Raw genomic sequence first — 23,141 nt, 5'->3', positions numbered from 1 at the left:
GTGTAAAAATCTCCTACTGCTATTGTGTGTTTTGTTTGTTCTTTAATTGAGTGGATGTCTACCTCAGTTCAGGCTTATAACAGAATGCCATGGACTGGGTGGTTTATAAACAACAGAAATTTATTTCTCGCACTTGTAGAGGCTACAAAATCCAAGATCAAGGTACTGGCAGATTTGGTGTCTGGTGAGGCTTGCTTCCTGGTTCACCGAGGGCTGTCTTCTCACTGTGTCCAATGTATGTTGAAGGGGCAAGAGAGCTTTCTGGGGTTTCTTTTAAAAGGACACTAGTCTCATTCAATCCCCTTCATGCGAGCTCTGCATTCATGATCTAACCGTCTCCCAAAGGCCCCCCTCTTAATACCATCCCATTGGGGATTAGTATCTCAACGTATAAATTTTAGGGGAGCACACATCATTCCATAATAGTGGTCTTTATATTTCTAAAACATTCTATTTTGTTTATGTTTATGCATTTTACTGTAAATATGTTATGGTGCATAAATCTTTATTTTCAATTGTACCTTTCATCCGTGACAAGTGGCTGTCATTGAACTAAATACTTTTTTATTTGCTCATCCCAAGTGTTTCCTCTGTTTCATATTAGTATTGTAAATTATCATTTTTGTTGTGGCTCTCAGTCACATTTATTATTTCTTGCTGTTGCATTGAATTTGTAATGACTCCGTCTGGAATTCTTTGTGTTTTCATTGACTATCAAGAACCCTCCTTTTGTGTATGACCTGTTTCTTTTCTTAGACAATGAACCCATTGGTATGCTTGTTAGTTTATAGTTTTCATACATTTGAAAAAAGAAAGAAATTGAGTTATCAATTTAAAACCACTGAATCTTCCAGTGTTGGTACAATAAATTAAGGTGACAATCTCTAAATGTGGTACACAAAGCAAAGTACAATCCTTATTTCACTTTTTCTGTTTCTCCCTTTCTCCAATTTAAACTGCTAACATTTGAAGAAAAGGGCGGAGTAGAAATTACTTGAGTGACTATGGTATCCCTGTGCCTTATTTTTAAAATATGTTGCATCTGGCAATCTTTCTAACATACTTGACAGGTCATTTTCCTGTTGTATTGGGAAATAAACAAAGCACAAAGAAGATAGCTAATTTTCCACAGTCCCATGGTGTCAAGATGTCATTCCATTCAGCCACACCAGGTTCATTGCAAAATTGATTTATTTTCTCCATAAAGAGCTGGCATCCCATGGACCACACAGATAACAGTTAATTCCTAAATGGAACACAATAAATTTGGTACTGAATGAAGTGCTTTATTTCTTTCTGTTTTGAAAGCCTGCAGCTATTGTATTTAAAAGAGAGAAGAAAGGATTATTTTTATAAACTTTCAGATTGTTAAAATTAATTTCCGTGGTGTTGGAAGTTGGGAATGTGGAGATTTTAAAGGCTAATGCTTCTAATTAAAGTATGAAGCTGCTTACCTTGCATTTCACTGACTTGAAAAAGAAACGTTTGGGTAGACCATTTAGCTCCTTGCTTACAGGAGGGAAACTAGCAATTCAGTGCAGATAAAACGGTGGTAAAAATTGACCCTCATTCTTGAACTTTTACACAGAAATCTTGGAGTCATACAGTGGACGATTGCTTTTATTTTAAACTTTAATTTTAGTCAGGTTAATAGAGACAGTAATCAATTATGGCAGACCAGAATGTCAGCAAAACCAAGTATTAAGGAAAATAATTTCTTTTGTCATGTCAAGGTTACAGTCAGCCAGGAACAGTTGTAAAAAGTGGCTTCATTCTTTCTCCCTTGCCCTTTAAAATCTCTTTCTTCTTTACTCCTCTTCTCCTTTTGGGGCTCACATCATTCCATATTAGTGGTCTTTATATTTCTAAAACATTCTATTTTGTTTATGTTTATGCATTTTACTGCAAATATGCTATGGTTCATGAATCTTTATTTTCAGTTGTACCTTTCATCAGTGACAAGTGGCTGTCATTGAACTAAATACTTTTTTATTTGCTCATCCCAAGTGTTTCCTTTGTTTCATATTAGTATTGTCAATGATCATTTTTGTTGTGGCTCTCGGTCACATTTATTATTTCTTGTTCTTGCATTGAATACGTAATGACTCTGTTTGGAATTCTTTGTCATCGTCAACCAGTCTGTCAATACTCTGGCCATTGATTCCCTGTGTTTTAATCTTTTCTAATTTCTCCTCATCAATTTCCTGGGAACATCTTCAGTGTTTAACATAAAAGAAGAGATCACTTATTGTGAGATGCAGACATCAGCCTCAGGGAAGATGCCGTGGGTGGAGGCTTTTCTGTACTCCCCAAATCACACTGAATCTGGTTTCACTGATAGCTTTCTTTGTTGGGGTTTAGCAAATGATTTACTTACCAGGAGCAGGGAGACAGAGTGAAATCCATGGTGAGAAGGCTGCCAGAGGCCTTGGCAAAAGTTTTTCGTATATACAGAGCTATAGAGCTTCTGTTTTAGAGGTGAAAGAAGAATACTTTTCTTTTCTTCCTCAGCCACATCAGATTACGGATTTAGGATCTATTTGCCCAGCATTTTGTGAGGAAATACAGTGAGGATTCAGTCCTAAGACATCTACAATGAAAAAGAAATAATGAGTTCTTACAAATGACTTGAAATATGTGCTAGTTGCCTTTTGGAATAAAAAAACCTTTGTTTTGTTTAAAAATCTTAAGCAAAAAACAGGCTTTACTTGTGTAGCAAAAGTAATGTATCATCAAAAACTGTTTATTTGCTCACAGATTTGCTTTTGAGTAGCAAGTGATCTAATTTTGAACGTAATGTTGATTCTATCCTCAGAATTTAGGTCATACTGAAAAATAAATTTTAGTTTTGTTACAACACTGTATAAATATATATGTCATCAAGATGTTTTTAAACTTTAATTGATGGACACAGCATTTTAAACTAAGAATAGATCTCACAAATCTCCCTTTCTTACAGAGATGAGAAATTCGAGACCTTCCAAAGGTCAAATAGGTGCTTGATGCCACAGAACAATTAAATGCTAATTAACTCATGAAATCTACTTTTACTCTAAATAACGAATCTAGCTTCTCCATAGCACTTAGTATGTTTTTATTTATTTAGTTATAGGTTAGTTAGTTGCCTCCCTTGGTATAACAGAAACTCCCGTGAGGCCAGGAATTTTTTGGTGTGTTTCATGCTGTGTCCCAACATCTGCAGTAGTTCCTGGCACAGAGTAGGTGTTCCATTCATATTTATTTAGTAGATGCAAGTGTGATTAGGGAAGAGTATGGGCTGTGGTGCTGCTACGATTTAGTGTCAGGCCATCTATGTTTGCTGACTTGGTAAGAGAAGATTTCATGCGATAGGGAGAGCTTGATCTGTATGTGAAAGGGTGACATTGCTTGGTGGTGAAGGGAGTGAACACCCTAGGTAAGTGTTGCCATGAATGAGGAGCAAAGATCTGGAGGGAGGTTGGCATAGGTGAGACCGTGTGAGAGTAGGCAGCCACTAGTGTTTCGAGCTCACGCATACTTTTTTCAGATCGACCTGTCGAAAACATAGCTTGACAGCACGGTCAGCACTACCAATCTTTTTCACTGAGTGTGGTGAAAGTCCTTGGCCAATCTTTGACTTCAACAGGTCAAAGGTCAAATACTTGTTTTGTGTAGTTGTCCAGTCAGACATCTGTCTTCAGGATTCAGAAATATGATGGTCCCATCTTCACTACCATGTCCGTTGGGATGCCTGTTGTTTTCTAAGCCACTTATTATAATAATCCTCATGAAAGGTGCCAGATTTCTCTATATAAATAATAATGACAGTGATGATGATGATGGTGGTGGTGGTGGTGGTGGTGGTGGCGGCACTTTGCATTTGTATAGCACATAGAATTCTTCATGACACTTGCATATATATTATCTCATGGACAGATCCTAAAGAATTAATTGCAGTGTCATATAAAATGATCTGAAATCAATTGTGCCACCTGGGCAATGTCCACTGATCCTAGTGGGCAGATGAAAATTGAATCTAACTTAACTTTTCATTTTCCAGTTAACACAACACATCAATTAAAGCAGATTGATGTCCACAATGATATTCACAGGTCCTATTTTGCATAAGACAGCATCAATCTATTCTTTTTACTATCATGAGTTTTATCCATATTACATATAAATGCTTTCCCAGTTTAAAGAAGTACTGCATTAATCAGTGAAATGATGGGTCAGTTTTAGTTTTAAAAGTCATCTCCTACTCGTTAATGGAAAATATATTGATAATTCTTCCAGTGAGTGTCTTGGCACTCTAGTTTAGAAGATGTTACTGAAGGTCTGAATCATACATCTCCCTGAATGCAATCCACAGGAGGCAGGTGAGCCAATATGAAGGTTTGGCATCTAGAAACTGGTCATGGCCTACCTTGACCTTGGAACTAATGAGGCTACTATGGATGAATCATAGTCCAGTGTATTTATTATTTAACTAAATCACTTACAGATAAGATACGCTCATTGTTGTAAAAATTGGGCCTGGATTTAACATTTCAGATATTCATATGTGTTTTGTACTTTAAGATGCTGCTTATATTTAAAAGAACTTTTTAATCATCGATTTCACTGGTGTTAAAACCATTAATACATGTGTCTATGCAACATGAGAGAAATGTGATGCCTTTTGAGAAATGTCCCCAATATCCCATAAAAGTACACTGCTTTCATTATTTTTATAAAGCAAGTGAAGAAAACCATACTTAGTATGTAAATAGCTTTTTGTTTGCCTTTCTATAAGAAGGACTACTTGAACACTAACAAAGGAGAGTACGCAAGTAACACTGCAACTAGGGTTGCCAGATAAAACACAGGATTGCCAAATAAAATGTGAATTTCAGATAAACAAAGAGTTTTTCAGTTTGTGTCTCAAATATTGTATTTTTAGTGTAAATATGTCCCCAAATACTGCACGTTTTAGTAAACCAAATTCCACTGAGTATCCTGGAGTTTTATTGGTTACATCTGCCAGTCCTAGATGCAACTAGGGGCCAGCACGCCCTAAAATTTATGATCGAAGTGTGGCCAGTTTTCTTCAGGCATAGTATATTTTTCTGTGGTTCTTGACCTGTCGTCTAATTCTCTTTTCTCTCTGTAAGAAGTTTGTATTTAAAACAATCTTGGAACTGTTCTGCGTAACTACCTGCTTACTGGCAGCAGTCTTCTATGAGCTGAGAACATTTCCATGATACCAGGGTACATAACCTCAACAGATAAAACTTTAAGAGACTGTTAACATCCAGAATGGTATTACCCATTGGCTCTCCTCAACTGTGGGGCTCATAGGCATGAATTAATATATTCCAAATTGATCAGTTTCTTCTCCCACACCTGATCCGCTTGTATCTATGTTAATGATACTGATTCCCACCCCATCATCCAGGCCAGACACTTGGGAGCCTGGAAATGAGGGGTCTTCCCTTCCCTTATGCTCCTTCTCTCATCCAGTTAGTTCTGAGGAATCTCTCTTCTCCCTATTTCCTTAACTCCCACATTAGTGGCAGCTCACCCCGCTCTCTGCCTCTCCTCCAGCTCACTTCTTTCACCCTTCCGTGGTGGGGAACGCACTGGATGGACCAGAATGCACTTTCACGTCCGTGGTCTAGTGAAACTGGACCATATTCTATCTATGCCTGTAGGTGCTTAATAAGTAGGGTCTCACAGAAAAAAATTCAGAACATGGATGGATCCTGCCACTGCATTCACCATTCTGCCTAGAGTCCTTTTTGCTAAACTCTGCTCATCTCACTGAATATCTGAGTATCACATTGCTCACTCTCTCCAGAAAATGTGCCTAGGCACTTATTCCCTCTGGCTTCTCCCAGCTCCCCTCATCTCTATTAATTTTCATTGACTCCCATCCCACCATAGTGGTTGTTTTTTGAGATATTTATCAGAAATATTATACCTACCTCCTGAAACCATAAACATGTGCCCCAACATGTGCACAACACATGCGCATGTGCGCGCGCGCGCACACACACACACACACACACACACACACACACACACACAGATATGCACTTACTTGTGTGATTGCATGCACTTTATCCATCCCATTACTGCTATATTGAATCATTCTAAGATAGAGCATGATTTGCTTTTCAGTCTCAACAAACTATAATTACTGGGCTATACAGTTAATTATGTCACTTCAGGTCAGATTTTTATCCTCATGAATTCATATGGACTTTTGTCTCCTGGATTGAGCAAATAGTGGATCTTGTGTTCCCAGATAGTTTGTATTCTTTTTTTTTTAAATTTTTTTTTTGACCGTTTATTTATCTTTGAGACAGAGAGAGACAGAGCATGAATGGGGGAGGGTCAGAGAGAGGGAGACACAGAATCTGAAACAGGCTCCAGGCTCTGAGCTGTCAGCACCGAGCCTGACGCGGGGCTCAAACTCATGGACCGCAAGATCATGACCTGAGCCGAAGTCAGCTGCTTAACCGACTGAGCCACCCAGGCGCCCCAGTTTGTATTCTTTTAAAATGTATATTTTTGTTTCTTTTTCATTAACATTGACAAATTCTCTTTTTCCTTTTTCTTTCAGGTAGTCTAGGGAGATGAAAGTTTGATAGCCAGAACCTGAGAATGTACTTTTTTAATAGACTCAGAATTAATACATTGCAGTGTGATACAAAAATCCTTTTTCTATCCTCACCCACTGAAGCAAATAATATTGGGCGAATTATTTCAATAAAAGAAACCTATCTCTAAAAATTTAGCCTTAACTGTGTCCCAAACTTCTCAACATTCTTTTATTAGTAATTGCTAACATTTGCTAGGCAAAATTTTCTTTTATGATGTCTCCCAACACCACTTCTAAGATGCTACATCATTATATTGCTGATGAGATACTTTCTCAATGATAGTTTTTCGATTTCTCTAAAAATTCTAATTTCTTCTCCAATTTCATATACCCTTCAACAAATGAATCTGCTTCAGCTCTAGTATTTCTTTCTGCTCATTAGTGCTGTATGTGAGATTGTTCTTATGAACTCACAGCTGTCACATAAGTTTATCTTCTGGGGCAAGAACTAGCATTTGGAAGGTTAAGTTTATCTGTGGGTCACTAGTATGATAATGGTGGGTACACCAAGAATTGGGGATAAATCTGAAAAGGCAGATGCTGTGGAAACATTGGCTCTTGAGATCGGAAAGGTCCAATGGGATGCAGAGTAGTCAGCCCTGAGTCTCTCAGATTAAGGAAAAGCTCCCATGCACATATATGCACACACACATCTTTAAAAGCCAAAGGATTGTTTGAAGTATAAATGAAAGTAGAGGCAGAAGTAGAAAAATGAAAAGAAATGTTTGCCTCAGGAGGTAATATCAGGGCAAAGATAGTCACAGGTCCCACCAGGCATTATGACGAAAACAGGCCCCAGGGTTTAAGATGGCTCCCTGAAGGGACTCTTAAAAACTGAGAACAAACTGAGGGCTGATGGGGGGTGGGAGGGAGGGGAGGGTGGGTGATGGGTACTGAGGAGGGCATCTGTTGGGATGAGCACTGGGTGTTGTATGGAAACCAATTTGATAATAAATTTCATATATTAAAAAAAAAAATAAGATGGCTCCCTGGAGGTGACTATTTCCCTGACAGCAGCATCTGCAGAGATGTCTTGGCCCTTTTGCTATACCTCAGAGATAGCCCTTGGAATTCAAAAAAGCATGAGGGCTGTTGACCTTGGATGGGTGGGTTCTCGGCTCTGATTTGTAAACTAGGCAAATCATTCAGAGTTCAGCGCTTTAACCCTAAGAATCAGTGGTTTGTGACAGAGACACTACAGGCCCCCTGTGTGTGCCTGAGGGGCATGTGGATGGTGAGTAGATCTGGGAGTTGTTCCCATATGGTTTCAATGGAAGCCTTGGGTGTGAAAGAAATTATCCAAAAAGAGAGTGAAGAATGAGATGCAAAACAGCATTTAACACATGGGTGAAAGAAAGAAGTGCCATTATATGGGAACTGCGAGGCAGGAAGGGACTACCCTTTCTAATATTGCAACCTGCCTCCCCACATCCATTCCTAACTTCCTTTATTCTAATCTAAGTTTTCTATTTCCTATAGCATTTATCACCTACTAAAATAGTATATAATTTACTTTTTAATCATTGTGTTGTGCTGTGTTTTTTATCTTCCCTGCCTCTTCTTACTGGAAGGTAAGCTTCATGAGGGCAAGTATTCCAAACAGTTAATGTATTCCAAGCAGGTAGAACAGTCCTGGTACTTTGGAGGTACTTTGTAACTATTTATTGAATAAATGAAAAAAATATATATCTCAACAAGTAAGTTTCAGTCAGTAGTGTCAGAAACTGCAAGGAAGTCACCTAAAACAAGTGAGGCAATTAGTAACCCATTGGGGTTCTAGGGAGAAGTATCAATGGCAAGATAGGAATAGATGCTGGACCACCGTTGGGTTGAGTGATGGATGGTGTTGAAGCAGTGAAGAGGGCCAGCAGGAATTACTCTTTCAAAAAACTGCTTGGAAATGAGGAAAACGGTGGTACTTACAGGAGGACTTGGGATCAAGGAAGAATTTTACATGTTTTGTTGTTGCTGTTTTTAATGGGTTAGACTCACAGGGCAATGGCAGAATGTGATCTGGCCCTCAGAAGTGGTGAAGGGATCAGCTTTCCATTATGGGAAGGTCTCTTTAGTGGCTGTGGAGAGCGTGGCCTAGAGCAGGAGACACTAGGGTCAAGGACACAACTGGGCCGTGGCTTTCAGGGATAATAGCTGGGAATGCTGTTCTCCCTGATCATGCCCTGGGTCTCTTCTTTCATTGACCATCATTCCTTCCCCTCTGCCCTGCTCTTCCACTTCAGCCCCATGGAATGCCTTCTGAGATTAGCAGTCTCCTCTTAATCTCTTCTCTTCACCTCCTGGCTTTAGGTGAAAACTAGTTTGTTTCCTGAAGGTCCTGTGATGATGTTTGGGGTTGGGCCTTTGTGAAGTGATTAGGTTTAGATGAGGTCGGGAAGATGGGATCGATCCTTTTATAAGAAACACCAGAGGGGCACCTGGGTGGCTCAGTTGGTTAAGCAACTGGCTTTGGCTCAGGTCATGATCTCACCATCAGTGAGTTCGAGCCTCTCCTCAGGCTTTGTGTTGACAGCTCAGAGCCTGAAGCCTGCTTCAGATTCTGTGTCTCCTTCTCTCTCTGTTCCTCCCCTGCTTACTCTCTGACTCTTTCTCACAAAAATAAATAAACATTAAAAAAAAAAATTTTTTTAAAGAAACACCGGAGATCAATCACCCTCCATGCCATCTTCCCCTCCCCCAACCCCACCCAGCCATGGGAGGATACAGCAGGAAGGTGGCCATCTGCAGGCCAGGAAGAAGGCCCTTATTGGGAAACAGGACTGGCTAGTACCTTGATCTTAGACTTCCCAGCTTTCTGAATTGTGAGAAATAAATTCCTGTTTATTCCTGCTTAGACATCCCATCTTTAGCGTTTTGTTATGGCATCTCAAACTGGATAACACACTCTTTTATTTATTTTGCTGTTCAATTAAAAAAATACAAAATCTGGTGCTAAGAGTGCTCATTGCTACTGGGGCATTGTCATTTCCAAGCATTTTCAGCTAATAGAGCAAGGAGATACATGTGTATACTAACCTGTGTACATTCACATATCTTTATCTATTTCTGTATGCAATCACCTGTATCCATAATAGGCTAAACACAAGTTCACGGTGTTGTCTCTACCTCTGTTTTATTGCCTTGTGATAGAGTACACCTCCCTTTTTCCTTGCTTACCAGTAGACTCCCTCCAACAGTGAGAAGTCTGGCTTTCGCCGTCTGCTAATTCCAGACTGCATGAGTAGCAGTGTCAGAGTTGTCACTCTTTACTCCTATAGGACATCACTCTGTTGACTAGAGAATAGTCCTAATGTATAATCCCAATGAATAGTCCTAATGACAGTTTTCCCTGTCATCTCACTGCTTCCAAAATATGGAATGTTTCACGGATTTGCATGACGTCCTTGTGGAGATGTCGGGCTAATCTTCACTGTATCATTCTAATTTTCACATACGTGCTGACAAAGTAAGTGCCAATGATCCAACTTAACAAAGACGACTGTATGACTACTGCAGGAAAAAGGAATATACTTATTTATACATAAAACCTTTTAACATCTGTTATCTAACTTCATTTACTTTGGTCCATTTAAAGGAAAAAGTCTCCCCTCCAAACTTATATGAATTATCATATTACTGAATTACTTAAGAGTTATAAAAATATTCATATTTTAAAATGTATTAAAAGACATCTAGGTCCAATACTCTTCTTGTTTAGCTCACTTAGTAAATAAGAATCCTTGGCGGGGCGCCTGGGTGGCTCAGTCGGTTGGGCGTCTGACCTCAGCTCAGGTCATGATCTCACACTCCGCGAGTTAGAGCCCCGCGTCGGGCTCTGTGCTGACAGCTCGGAGCCTGGATTCCGTGTCTCCCTTTCTGTCTGTCCCTCCCCTGCTCATGCTCTGTATCTCTCTGTCTCAAAAATAAATAAAAACATTAAAAAAAATTAAAAATAGAAATAGAAATAAATCCTTGGCAATTAGCAACTTAATTGTTCATATATCAGGGAAGGACTAGTAGTGGAATTTTAAAATCTGAACAAAAAGTTTGTTTTTAAAAAATTAAGCATCCTCTCAACCTTATCTATCTTCTACATCATTTTTACTATCAATTTGTGAATTTATGACTTACTAAAACAGAGGTAGTGGTTAGTGTCCAGCCCCATCTGAAAGGCTACTCAGTCTATATGAGTTATGTTTGCTTATTTATTAGAATATTTATAATAAATGCACATTGTTCCTTGCCATCCACCTAACTCTTTACTATCCCTGACTTCACTTGAAATTTTTTTCCAGCACTATTGAGGTATTAACAAGTAAAAATTGTATATATTTAAGGTATACCATGTGATGTTTCAATATATTTACACATTGTGAAATAATTACCACAATCAGGTTAATTAACATATTCATCACCTCACATAGTTACCTCTTTGTGTGTGTGACGAGAATACTTGTGATCTACTCTTTTAGCAAATTTCAAGTATATAGTACATTATGATTAACTGTAGTCACCATGTTGTACATGGTAAAAGTAAATACATTTTTATTGCCATATAACTGACCATGGCTGTGATTTTAACACACATAATTGTAAATATTTTAATCTTTGTCAGAAGAGCCCCTGTGTTTGTTTAATATTGTCTAAGTTATGTTTTCTTTGATCATTAAAAGATTTTAGATGATTGGATCATCTAGGAATGACCATTTTTTACATGCAGCAAAATCTTTTTGTTCGGAAAAATGAAAACCCGTTTTAAATTGTGTGTGTATACTATTTAGCTTTTTTTCTCTTAAAGGAAGCATTGCTAGCTATAAATCTCTGTATTTTTCTAAATGTAGGTGGGCTCACCTTAAACGGAGAAATTGGAAATCATTACAAGACAGCAAATTATTTTACAATGGGTTTCAAATAATAATCACCAAAAAACTTATATGATATTGGTAAGATGTGATTGAATCAATGACTTTAGCCATATTTCCAAAAGGCTGGGTTCTTTTGAAGGTGAAAAACACATAAGTAGGTTTTCTCATAGAACCTGCATTAGTTTCCTAAGTCTGCCATAACAAAATACCACAGACTGGGCAGCTTAAATTTCTTTTCTCACAGTTGTGAAGGCTGAGAGTCCAGGATCAAAGTGTTGGCCAGTTTAGTTTCCTTTGAGGCCTGTCTCCTCTGGCTTGCAGATGCCAGGATTCCACCCTCTTGTTGCCTCTTCACATGGTGGTGGTTCTGTCTGTGCGCACTCATGGGGAGAAGGACACCAATCAGACTGGAGTAGGGCCCATCCTAGAGGCATCATCTTAACTTGATCATCTCATACAGAATTTATTGTAAAATATGGTCACATTCCAAGGTAGTGGGATTGGGACTTCGACATATGAATCTTGGGGGACACAACTGAGACCATAACAACATTTTGTTGTGGCTTCTCGAAATCAGACTCTGCGTTCTATTTGTCGTTGCTTTTGGTTGTAATTAGGAAACTCTTACCTCAGAGGATATTTGAAGTTTATCCCAGCAGCAAAGTGATATGAGAGTTGGCAGGTGTATTGCTTGTCTTTCATTTCCCTTTCTTAATTCTTTTCTGGAAAAGGAATTCTCGGTCTTTTTTCAGGGGCTCACGCACAGCATTGATTCAAGGGCTCATGCACAGCTTTAAGAATCTGATGAGATCTATTATAGCAGTTAACTTCAACAAACTGCCTCAAAACTTGGTGGCCTAATACAATAAACGTTTTAAAAGCATCAATACACTGGTGCATTGGGCAAATTGGGCTGGTCTCACTGAGGACTGCTGATTAGAGTATTGGCTGGGCTCAGTATGTGTGGTCACCTGGTTTCCAGTGGCTTCACGCACAGGTTTGTTGGTAGGCTGGCTGTGGGTAGTGGGTGGAGGTAAGTGGGCCACGCGTTACCATCATCCAGCAGGCAAACCTGGGCTCAGTCACCTGGTTGTAGTCATAGGATTCTCCAGGGCAGGAAGGGAGAGAAAGCCCCAAAGAGTATTTTCTAAGCCTCTCCTTATATCACTTTTGCTTGTATCTTCTTGGCCAAAGCAAGTCACATCAAGTGCAGTTTTAAGGGGTAGAGAAATAGACCCCACGCCCTGCTGGGAGCTGCAAAGCCAGAGTGCAAAGGGGAATGCCTGTTGGAATGAGCAGGGTTTGTGGTCTCCAGTGAGAAGGAGGAGATGGAATGATGAGAACAATAAACTGAGTAAATTCTGTTCCTACAAGTGTTTTCCCCCAGGTTGAGTGATTGTTTTTTTGAGAACAAATGAAGGCTTTTTCCAAAGAAGTACAGATGCTGGCTGTTGAGAGTGAACGCATAGCGGGAACAGGAAATGGAAAAGGGGTCTAAGGGGAAATGGGTGGAACACTCGTAGCATCTGCTTCATGAGCTTTTGGAAATAGGAAACAAATCCTCTGACTTCTCAGTAGATTAAAACGTGAGAAATTTTTCTGTGGGAGGCCAAGGACATTTTTTTTCTCTGGAGGACGTTATTTCTTGTTAAGGCATTTTCTTTGTCACTTTGACAGGTGACAACAGGAGACACTTTTTATACAGTTAGAACCAGCAGAGTCCTGAAAATTTCATTCCCATTTCCCCCACTTTCATGCTATTGAGCTCAAAGACACCAAATATGAAAATGCCCAACTGAGAGACCTAGAAATCATACCTTCCTCTGCAAGCACATAACATAAATCTAAAACTAGGAATTCTTCTTCATAATCTCGCAAAAATAGCAACTCCTTGGATATTTTTTTTTAATTTTTTTTAACGTTTATTTATTATTTTTGAGACAGAGAGAGACAGAGCATGAACAGGGGAGGGGCAGAGAGAGAGGGAGACACAGAATCTGAAACAGGCTCCAGACTCTGAGCTGTCAGTACAGGGCCCGACACGGGGCTTGAACTCACGGACCGCGAGATCATGACCTGAGCTGAAGTCGGACGTTTAACTGACCAAGCCACCCATGCGCCCCTCCTTGGATATTCTTAATAGTCAACATTGATTTATGTCTACTCTGGTTGTTCTAATATCAATTTATCAGTTTCTTTATACCTTAATCCACCATCAAATCTAACCCTTAATCCCTACTCTGTTTATGTAGAGGGCTGAGCACAGTCCTAAATACATACAGAAGTGAATTGCTAAAGTACTTAATTTAGGATGTGTGGGTATTAAGTGCTTTAAACCCTTTCCTGAGTTTCACTCTACAAATATGATAGAGGAGACTTCTATTACTCCAAAATATCCAGGAGAATTGCACTCCCCTCTACTTCAAAAAATGTCAAAACCATAAACTCTCACACCTTAAATTCATTTAAAGGCTGACAGCATCCATGTCCAGATTGGAAATGTGATTTCAGAAGAGATGAACAGGTTGGATGTTGTCATTTTCTGCAACATATTTAAATATGGTCTTCCTCCTACTTTATAGGCTAGAGTTGAAGAGCAATGGGAGGGGCTGTATCAGTCAGTTATCCCATCCTAATGCTGTATGACAAATCACAAATATTTCAGTGGCATTCAACAATAAGCATTTATTGGGGCATCTGAGTGGCTCAGTTGGTTGAGCGTCTGACTTCAGCTCAGGTCATGATCTCATAGTTTGTGGGTTCGAGCCCCACATTGGGGCTCTGTGCTGACAGCTCAGAGCCTGGAGTCTGCTTTGGATTCTGTGTCTCCCTCTCTCTATGCCCCTTCCCACTTGCGCTCTGTCTGTGTGTGTGTCTCTCTCTCTCAAAAATAAATAAACATTAAAAAAATTAAAAAAAACAATAAGCATTTATTGTTAGACTCATAGGTCTGGGTCTTCTGGGCAAGCTCTCCTTCCTTCAGGCTGTAGGTTTATGCAGTGTCTGGGGCAGATCTCCTCCGTGTATTTTATGCTGGACCCAGGCTGGTGGGACAACAGCCACTGGGATATGTTCTTCTCTTGGTAATGGACAGAAGCTCCTCAAAGGACAAATGAAAGCACTCAATATTTGCTAAGACAAAGGCTCTGGTCTGGTTCACTGTCATTTCCATATTCGACTGGCCACACCAACACAAAACAAAACCAAAGGCAGAGGTGGGTAATGACCACTTCCCAAGAGACCGTCGTAAGGGTGAGATGTGCAAAATCTTCAGAATAGTAAAGATCCGGAGCCAACAATTCCTTCTACCACAGAGGGGTGATTGTTTCTGGAAATAACTTCCTTAGGCACTTAATGGGCAATATTTATATGGTTCATTGATATTTAGTGCTTAAAATGGAATTGCTTGATGGTGCTTCTTGATTCATCTGAGTCTGGGAGAATTCAAAGATAGTTCTTAATATATTTATTTGAATTAGTGATAAAGAGTTTCCATTTTTTCCCCTCATATCTCCAACTATTGCTTGAAAATTGGACTTCTTTCTGTGCTGATTTCTTCTGCCTTTTACAGTATCTGTTAACAACCTTATTTTAATTCAGCCCTGAGGTACTGAAGAGCGAGCCGTATGGGGAGAAGGCTGATGTCTGGGCGGCAGGCTGCATCCTTTATCAGATGGCAACTCTGAATCCTCCCTTCTACAGCACCAACATGCTCTCCCTGGCTACAAAAGTAAGCAGTGTTGGGAGACAGAAGGGTCTTGTGTTGCTAAAAATGCCATTTCTTTTCTCCCTAAATAGATCACTTGTGGTTTTTATGAAAATGTCAATTAAAAGCAGGCACATTGTTTTATTAACCACGTGATCCAGTTCATTATTTCCCCCCTTTCTTCTAAATATACATCATGTGCTATGGCACATTTCCCCCTATAATTGTCTTCATTTATCATAGAAAATTATACAAATAAATCTATCAAATTACTTTTGGTCTTTTATTTTTAATTGTGGTTTGGATTGCCTACAATTGGCATATTATATTATCCTACACATCATTTATTATGAATCTGAGGCTAACTTTAACTCAGCTTGAAGAATACAATGTGTGCTCGAGAACTGTTTACTTGATGTTAATTTTTTATTTGTTGGGATGTTTTTGTTTCTGATTAAAATGTGTGCATGGTCATAATGCTTATTGAGCAGCTTTCATGTTGTGGCCAAGTAGTGTAGATACTCGTGGCCTCTTTATGTCCATCACACTAGTCTGTCTGTTTTGCAGATAGTGCAGGCGGTATATGAACCAGTGCCAGAAGGCACCTACTCTGAGAAAGTGACAGATACCATCAGCAGGTAATTATCCTCACAACTCTGAACCGATAGGGATCGTCAAGAAAGACCTCGCATCTCTCCGAATTTACTGTGTCCGTATTCATGAAGAAGAAGGGCTGCCACATAATCCAAACACAGAAAAATATTTGTGTATCATCAGTAATGGTGACCATTTGGAAGCCACTGAAGTGTCCAAGAGGAAGTAATGTCTGCACTTGCAATATTATGCAGCCATCAGAATGATTATTCAGAGGGCTTTGTATCAGGCCGTAAAACAAATACAGTAAGAAGCTAAGTAAAGCAAACAGGATGTAAAGCTGTTTGTAACTCTGAGAAAAACTGTAAATATATGCACAGATGTGAGAAAAGGCTAGACAAGGACATAGGAAACTGGCAAAGGCCATGCAAAATGATAAAATTGCAAGCACTTTTTCATTTCTATTTTTAAATTGGTAATGTCATGTTGTATAATAATTCTTCAAAGAAAGTCAGAAAGAAGCGCTCCGGCCGGCAGTATAGTAGGATTTTAATGAAAGTCATTTCCCGTTGCATTCACAAAGTTCTGACCTCACAGGGCTTGTCCCCGCTGACCTGTCACCCTTCCGTCCCACTTTCCCTCTGCTCCCTTGGTGCTCCCTCCCTCCCTGCAGCCACAGGGAGCTCCCTGCGAGTCCTGGCATGCGACTGCCTCTGGACCTTTGTCCTCCCTCTTGCCTTTTCCTGGACTTCTCTTCCCTCTGGTATGTGCATGGCATAGGCCCCATTTCATTCATGTCTCTGATGTTATTTGCCATCATCAGGGAGCCTGCCTGATCTCCCCACAGCCTCTCTGCTCTCTGGCCCTCTTGCCTGCTTTACAAAGCTCATGGCACCCATCCCTTGACATGTTAGACAGGTCCGTGCAGACTTGTTTCCTTATTGTCTGTCTTGTCCCCACCAGAAGGAAAACTCTCCAGGAGCAGGGTCTTCTCCAGTCTCATTCATAGCTCTTCAGAGCCCAGAGCAGTGCCCTTAACAGGCCAAGACAGGCCCTTAACAAATACTGGTTCTATGAATAAATGACTTGTTTTCTGGCTGTTATTTATATATGAATGTATGCTCCTAAGTTGGCTCAAGACTACTTATCTGCCCCATCAAGCTCAGTCAAATCCTCATTATTATTATAGAAATCCCAGACTCCCCCAAGATAGAATATCTGTCCATTCTCCTGCCCAGTTGCCTTTAAACTTGGTTCTGTACCTGCCCCAGCACCTAGCACCACCTCTGATGGAATGTAAGAGATGTATTCCCTTCACTTTCTCCTCTGAGCCTGTCATTCACATTAATAGGTACTCTCAGTTTGTAGGATTACATATTGAAACTTTCCTTGTTCAGCACAGTGCTGTCCTACAGTTAAGGGGCCCAGGCCCAGCTGGGGCTGAGTTTCACTAACTGTAGACTCTGAACAAACATTGGACCGTCTTTCTGCATCTCTGTTCCCTCATCCAGTTAAAATGGGGGCTGTAATAATACCAAACTCATCAGGCTGGTGTGATAATTATACAAAGTAACTATGAAAATCACTTAGCATAGAGCTTGGCAAATGGTAAATCTTAAGCAATATTGGCAATTATCATTGTTAATATTATGGGAAATGAGCTGAAACCCCTTTCGGAATAATCTGAATTCTGCATATATTAGATCATGCCCTGTTGCTAATGAATCCAGACAAATGTATTTAAATTGCTCGTCTCCACAATTTGATCCTATTATCTGCTATTTGTTTTCTGGAAAGTGCCTTAAAAATTCAAGAAGTCTCCAGAGATGTGAAGACAAGAATACCAGATTTAGTCATTTAATTTCTCTTTTTCATAGGTATTTGAGTGCCATAAAGACCAGGGGAGGGGTGGTGCAGAGAAAATGTACAGAGACATCATTCTGAGTTTGTGGCACTGGGCCATAATTTGCTTCTGACAGGCTCCCTGGCTACTGGTATCCATGTGTCTTGGGGCTAACAGGTTAGTGGAGGAGTCAGATACCAATACTACATGTAAAGTTTAAGAACATCAATAGATTCTACAATCAGCTGGATTTTATTGATTGATCGATCGATCGATCTATTTTTTAATGTTTATTTATTTTTGAGAGAGAAAGAGAGACGGAGCAGGGGAAGGGCAGAGAGTGAGGGAGACACAGAATCTGAAGCAGGCTCCAGGCTCCGAGCTGTTAGCACAGAGCCTGACTCTGTGGCTCCAACTCACGAACCGTGAAACCATGACCTGAGCCGAAGTTGGCTGCTTACCCAACTGAGCCACCCAGGTGCCCCTGGAATCAGCTGGATTTTAATCCCTACTCTTCCATTCAACCCCTTTTCTCATCTGTGATGTACAGGTAGCAATAGTAACTACTCCTGGGCTGGTTCCAAAGCCTAAATAGGATAACGCTTCTAGTGCTTTTCGCACAGTGCCAGCATCAAGTGAACCGTCAGTAAAATTAGGTATTGTTATTAATAATATTAGTGTTACTATTTATGGGAGTAGGTATCTAAAATAAGTTCTGATAAATTTGATGAAGAATGGTAAAGGAAGCAATGAGAGAGTCCAGAAGGACTTGGCCTAGTCTAGCGACTTGGGGGAAGTTTCTATTTAGAAAGAACATGTAATCCGAGACCTAAACAACCATTAATTCTCAAATAGTAAACAGAGTAGAGAAAACATTTCATAGACCATAGAGCTTATTAGTTTGAGGAACTAAAAGAAATTGGAGGTAACATGTCAAGTAAGGAAGAGAATAGCCAAAGAATGCTGAGGGCCTGGGGAGGCTGACAGGGGCCAGATCAACTAGGCCACGTCTAGGACTTTGAATTTTTATCTCAAGTACTGAGGAGAAAATTTAAGGTCATTTATAGGCTGGCATATAGCGAAAATTTCTTCTATAGGAAAGATCATGCTGGCTGCTCCGTGGGGAATAGGCAGGAAGGATTGGGGGAGGGAAGGGAAGCGGATCTAGCTATCTCCCGAGAGATGATGGCGGATCTGACTGAAATAGTGGTGGTGTTGATGGAGAGAAGTGGGGCTGTTCCCATGGTGAGTTGGAGGTTGGGTCAACAAGTTTGGGATACAAGCGTGAAAATGGAATGGCACCAAAAATGTGAAAACAACTGAGTTTATTCTCTGGACTTCAGAAAAGTGGAGCCACAACCATGGAGTGGAGTTCCAAGGAGGCCCAGGTCAGCTCACCGTTAGATGTATGTGCCGGGGGCATCCGGGTGGCTCAGCCAGTTAAGTGTCTGACTCTTGGTTTCAGGTCATCATCTCATGGATCATGGGATCAAGTCCTGCGTTGAGCTTTGCACTGACGGTGTTGGAACCTGCTGGGGATTCTCTCTCTCCCTGTCTCTCTACGTCTCCCTTTCTCATACTCTCTTGTGCTCTCTCTCTCTCTCTCTCTCTCTCAAAATAAATAAATAAACTTAAAAAAAAAAGAACAAGTATGTGTCAGGATTAGAGATGCCCATAGTGAGGCAGGCTGCTGGGTGGGGAGTGAGTTCCCTGTCACCAGAATGTTTAAGAGGATGAATGATCACCATCAGGGGACTCGGGATGAAATGTTCATAAGGACACTTTTAATTCAAAACACTGAGATGCTATAATAAGTAAGAACTGATGATTTAGTTTTAATTTGGTAACTGATCATACATTAACGTGTGCATTCTGTAGCAGATGTGGTCTTCATTTAAGTTATTCGAGACTCGTTGTCTGGGTTCACATCACAAAGTTTTATCTTTACAAAATTTGACATACATAAAACCAAATTCAGCCATGAATTTTATGCAATTACATATTTAATTTGCTTTGGATTTTTAGTCTTTAAAAATTAAGTTCCAAAAGAATAAGGAAGCAAATTCAATTTTCTATTTTTTTAGTTTCCTATTTTCTTTAGGAAATTGATGCAAGGAATATATAAAGGTAAAAGTCGGTCTTAATAATCATTTATGACTCAGCAAATTAGGCTCAGAGCTGATCAACAACAACATGATAGAGCCTTTGGAATATAAAATAGCCATTAATGGGAAACTTTACTGGACTCATTCTAAATTTCATACTTGGTGTTGTTTCCAATTATATTATCCTTCTGCTTTCCCATCTCATTTTCACTGTCTACACCCGGTCTCAAGTAGAGTTCATGCAGTTGTGTTTCTAATGTGTAGAATCTTTCCTTTTTCCTGTCCGTTCATATGGCATACAAGCACATTCTGTCACTGGAACTTGTCTTTCCTAGTAGGCTTTTACATTGGGAGGATAACTTAGCAACCCTGAAGAGTTTGGGCAGAAAATAAATCCATTCTGTTGCTCTGCCCAGTACCAACATTACTATTTTTACCTTCCAGTACACTGTTAAGAGAGTATTGTCTGTTTACTTTTTTAAAAAGAAGAACATTTCCTTTTATGCACAAAATATTTCAATTGCCTTATATTTCTCGATCTGTGCCTGGTTGCATAAGCTGTCTGGTGCTTTGTTTCAGAGCTGGTCATGATGACTAACAAAGTTAATGCTTTCAGCTAGTTTTAAGGACAAAGGGATCTTTACATTACCCCCCCAACTCTGTTTTTTTTTCTCTTCCCCCATCCCAAAGTAAATATGACATGTTGCATTTTGTAAATTTATGGTGTACAATGTCTCCATAATGATGTATTGTATATATTTGATATATTGTAATATGATTGCTGTTGAAGCAATATTTATCATATCATATAATTACAGTACAGTATTATTATCTATATTCATTATTCGGTGCATTAGGTCTCTATGCTTATTTACTACTCATCACGAGTTTGTACACTTAGCTACCATCATTCTTATAGCCCCTACCCCTCATGTCCTGATAACCACCATTTACTTTCTATTTTTTTGTAGCTTTGATTTTTCTAGATTCCATATAAGTGATATCATACAGTACTTGTCTTTCTCTGAGTCATCTCACTTAGCATAATGTGCTCAAGTTCCATCTCTACTGCCAAATATGGGAAGATATCTTCCTTTTTCATGGCTGAATAATGTCCCATTGCACATATACACCCAACTCTTTTATTCATTCATATGATGATGGGCATTTGGGTTGTTTCCATATCTTGGTTCTTGTGAATAAATATGGGAGTGCAGATACCTTGTTGAAATCCTATTTTCAGTGCCTTTGGGTGTACTCCCAGAAGTGGAGTTGCTGGATCGTATGGTAGATCCATTTTTTATTTTTTTTGAGGAAACTCCATATGGTTTTTTGTAGTGGTTGGAGGAATTTACATTCTCACCAACAGTGTTAGTGTTCCCTTCTCACCAAATCCGCACGAGCACCTTTTATCTCTTGTCTTCTTGATGATAACCATTCTAACAGGTGTAAGGTGATAGATCATCATGGTTTTTCTTTGCGTCTTCTTGGTGATTAGTGACGTTGAGCATCTTTTCATGTGCCTATTGGCTATTTTGATGTCCTCTTTGGAAAAATATCTGTTTAGTTCTGCCCAATTTAATCAGGTTATTTGTTTTATTGTTATTAAATTGTGTTTTGTTCTTGATGTAGATCTGATATGTGGCTTGTAAAAATTTTCTCTGCTTCTGTAGACTGCTGTTTCATTTTGTTAATTAAGGAGCAGAAGCTGGGAAGAAGCTTTTGAGTTTGACGTAGTCCCATTTGTCACTTCTTTTGTTGTTTTTACTTTTGGCATCATGTTAAAAAAAAAAAAATCATTGCCAAGACCAATATCAAGGAGCTTCTTCCTTTCCTTCTAAGAGTCTTATGGTATCGGGTCTTTGTTAAGTCTCTGATTTTGAGTTAATTTTTGTGAGTGATGTGAGATAGGGGGGCAATTTCTTTGTTCTGTATGTATTTCTTCACTTTTCCCAGAATCATTTGTTGAAGAGACTATCTTTCCTCCAGTGTGTGTTCTTGGCTCTGTTGTCAAATATTAGTTGAATGTATATTCTGGAATTTAAATTTGGGGCTCTCTATACTCTTCCATTGGTCTATGGGTCTATTTTTATGCCAGGATGATAATGTTTTTATTAGTAGGGTTTTATAGTATAGTTTAAAATCAGGATGTGTGTTATCTCCAGTTTTATTCTTTTTTTCTCAGGATTGCTTTGGCTAATCAGGGCCTTTTGTGGTTCCACACAAATCTCAGGATTGTTCCTTCTATTTCTGTGAAGAATGCCTTTGGTATTTTTATGGGAACTGTACTGAGTCTGTAGATGGCTTTTGGTGGTATGGCCATTTTAACAATATTTACTCTTTTGATGCATGAACACAAAATGTCTTTCCATCTATTTGTGTCTTCTTCAATTTCTTTCAGCAAAGTCTTGTAGTTTTGTTGTATAGATATTTCACTTCCTTGGTTAAATTTATTCCTAAGTATTTTGTTATTTTTGATGCTATTGCAATTTGGATAGTTTTATTTCTTTTTCTAATGCTTTATCATCAGTATAAAAGAATCCCCACTGGTTTCTGTAAGTTCATTTTGTAACCTGCCCCTTTCCTGAAATCACTGATTAATTTCAACAGTTTTTTTTGATTGACTCTTTGGGATTTTCTATATGTAAGATGATATCATTTGTAAACAGAGAAAATCTTACTTCTTTCTTCCTGATTTGGGTGTTGTTTGTTTCTTTGCCTTGCCTCATTGCTCTAGTTAGGACTTTTCCAATACTATCCTGAATAGAATGATGAGAGTGGGCAACCTTGCCTTGCTTGTGATCTCAGAGGAAACACTTTCAAGTTTTCTCCGTTGAGTATAATGTTACCTGTGGGTTTGTTGTATGTGGACTTTTTAATGTTGAGATATATTCCTTCTATACCCAATCTGCTGAAGATTTTTACCATAAAAGAATGCTATATTTTGACAAATGCTTTTTCTGTGTGTATTGAGATCAAGTAGTTTTTTATCTTTCATTTTACTGATGTGACGAATTACATTTATTGATTTGTATGTGTTGAACTTTCCTTGTATCCCAGGGATAAATCCCGCTTCGCCATGGTGTTTTCTCCTTTTAGTGTATTCTTGAGTTTTGTTTGTTAATATTTTGTTGAGAATCTTTGCACCTATATTCATCGGGGATATTTTTCTATAGTTTTCTCTTCTTGTGGTGTCTTTATCATCTGGTTTGGTATCAAGGTAATGCTGGTTTCTGGATGATCTATCCATTGCTGATAGTGGGGTCTACTATTATTGCATTGTCTATTTCTCCTTTAAGATCTGATAGTATTTGCTTACTATATTTTGATGCAAAGATCTTGGGAGAATGTATATTTATTATTGTTATATCTTCTTGGTGTATTGACCCCTTTATCATTATATAATGAC

The 23,141-nt window shown here is 39.1% G+C and overlaps 1 protein-coding gene and 1 non-coding gene across 19 annotated transcripts in view; one reads left to right on the top strand and one right to left on the bottom strand.

The window, feature by feature from the left end:
* NEK10 (NIMA related kinase 10) overlaps positions 1-23,141 on the top strand; it is a 230,936-nt gene that overhangs the window by 120,629 nt on the left and 87,166 nt on the right. For 17 of the 18 annotated variants that reach the window (XM_019810798.3, XM_019810803.3, XM_019810797.3 and 14 more), the window contains 2 exons: positions 15,085-15,214; positions 15,758-15,828. In XM_019810798.3, coding sequence (XP_019666357.3) covers positions 15,085-15,214; positions 15,758-15,828 — 201 coding nt within the window. Of the gene's footprint in view, positions 1-15,084; positions 15,215-15,757; positions 15,829-19,092; positions 19,245-23,141 lie in introns of those variants that run through there. The other variant, XM_045037710.1, reaches the window with a different exon arrangement.
* LOC111556419 lies at positions 9,987-10,093 on the bottom strand. The gene has a single exon (XR_002735900.2). It is a non-coding gene; the product is annotated as a U6 spliceosomal RNA (small nuclear RNA).

Source organism: Felis catus, chromosome C2, assembly GCF_018350175.1.
Source record: "Felis catus isolate Fca126 chromosome C2, F.catus_Fca126_mat1.0, whole genome shotgun sequence".
Classification (NCBI taxonomy): Eukaryota; Metazoa; Chordata; class Mammalia; order Carnivora; family Felidae; genus Felis; species Felis catus.
This window is presented reverse-complemented; position numbering and strand designations above follow the sequence as displayed.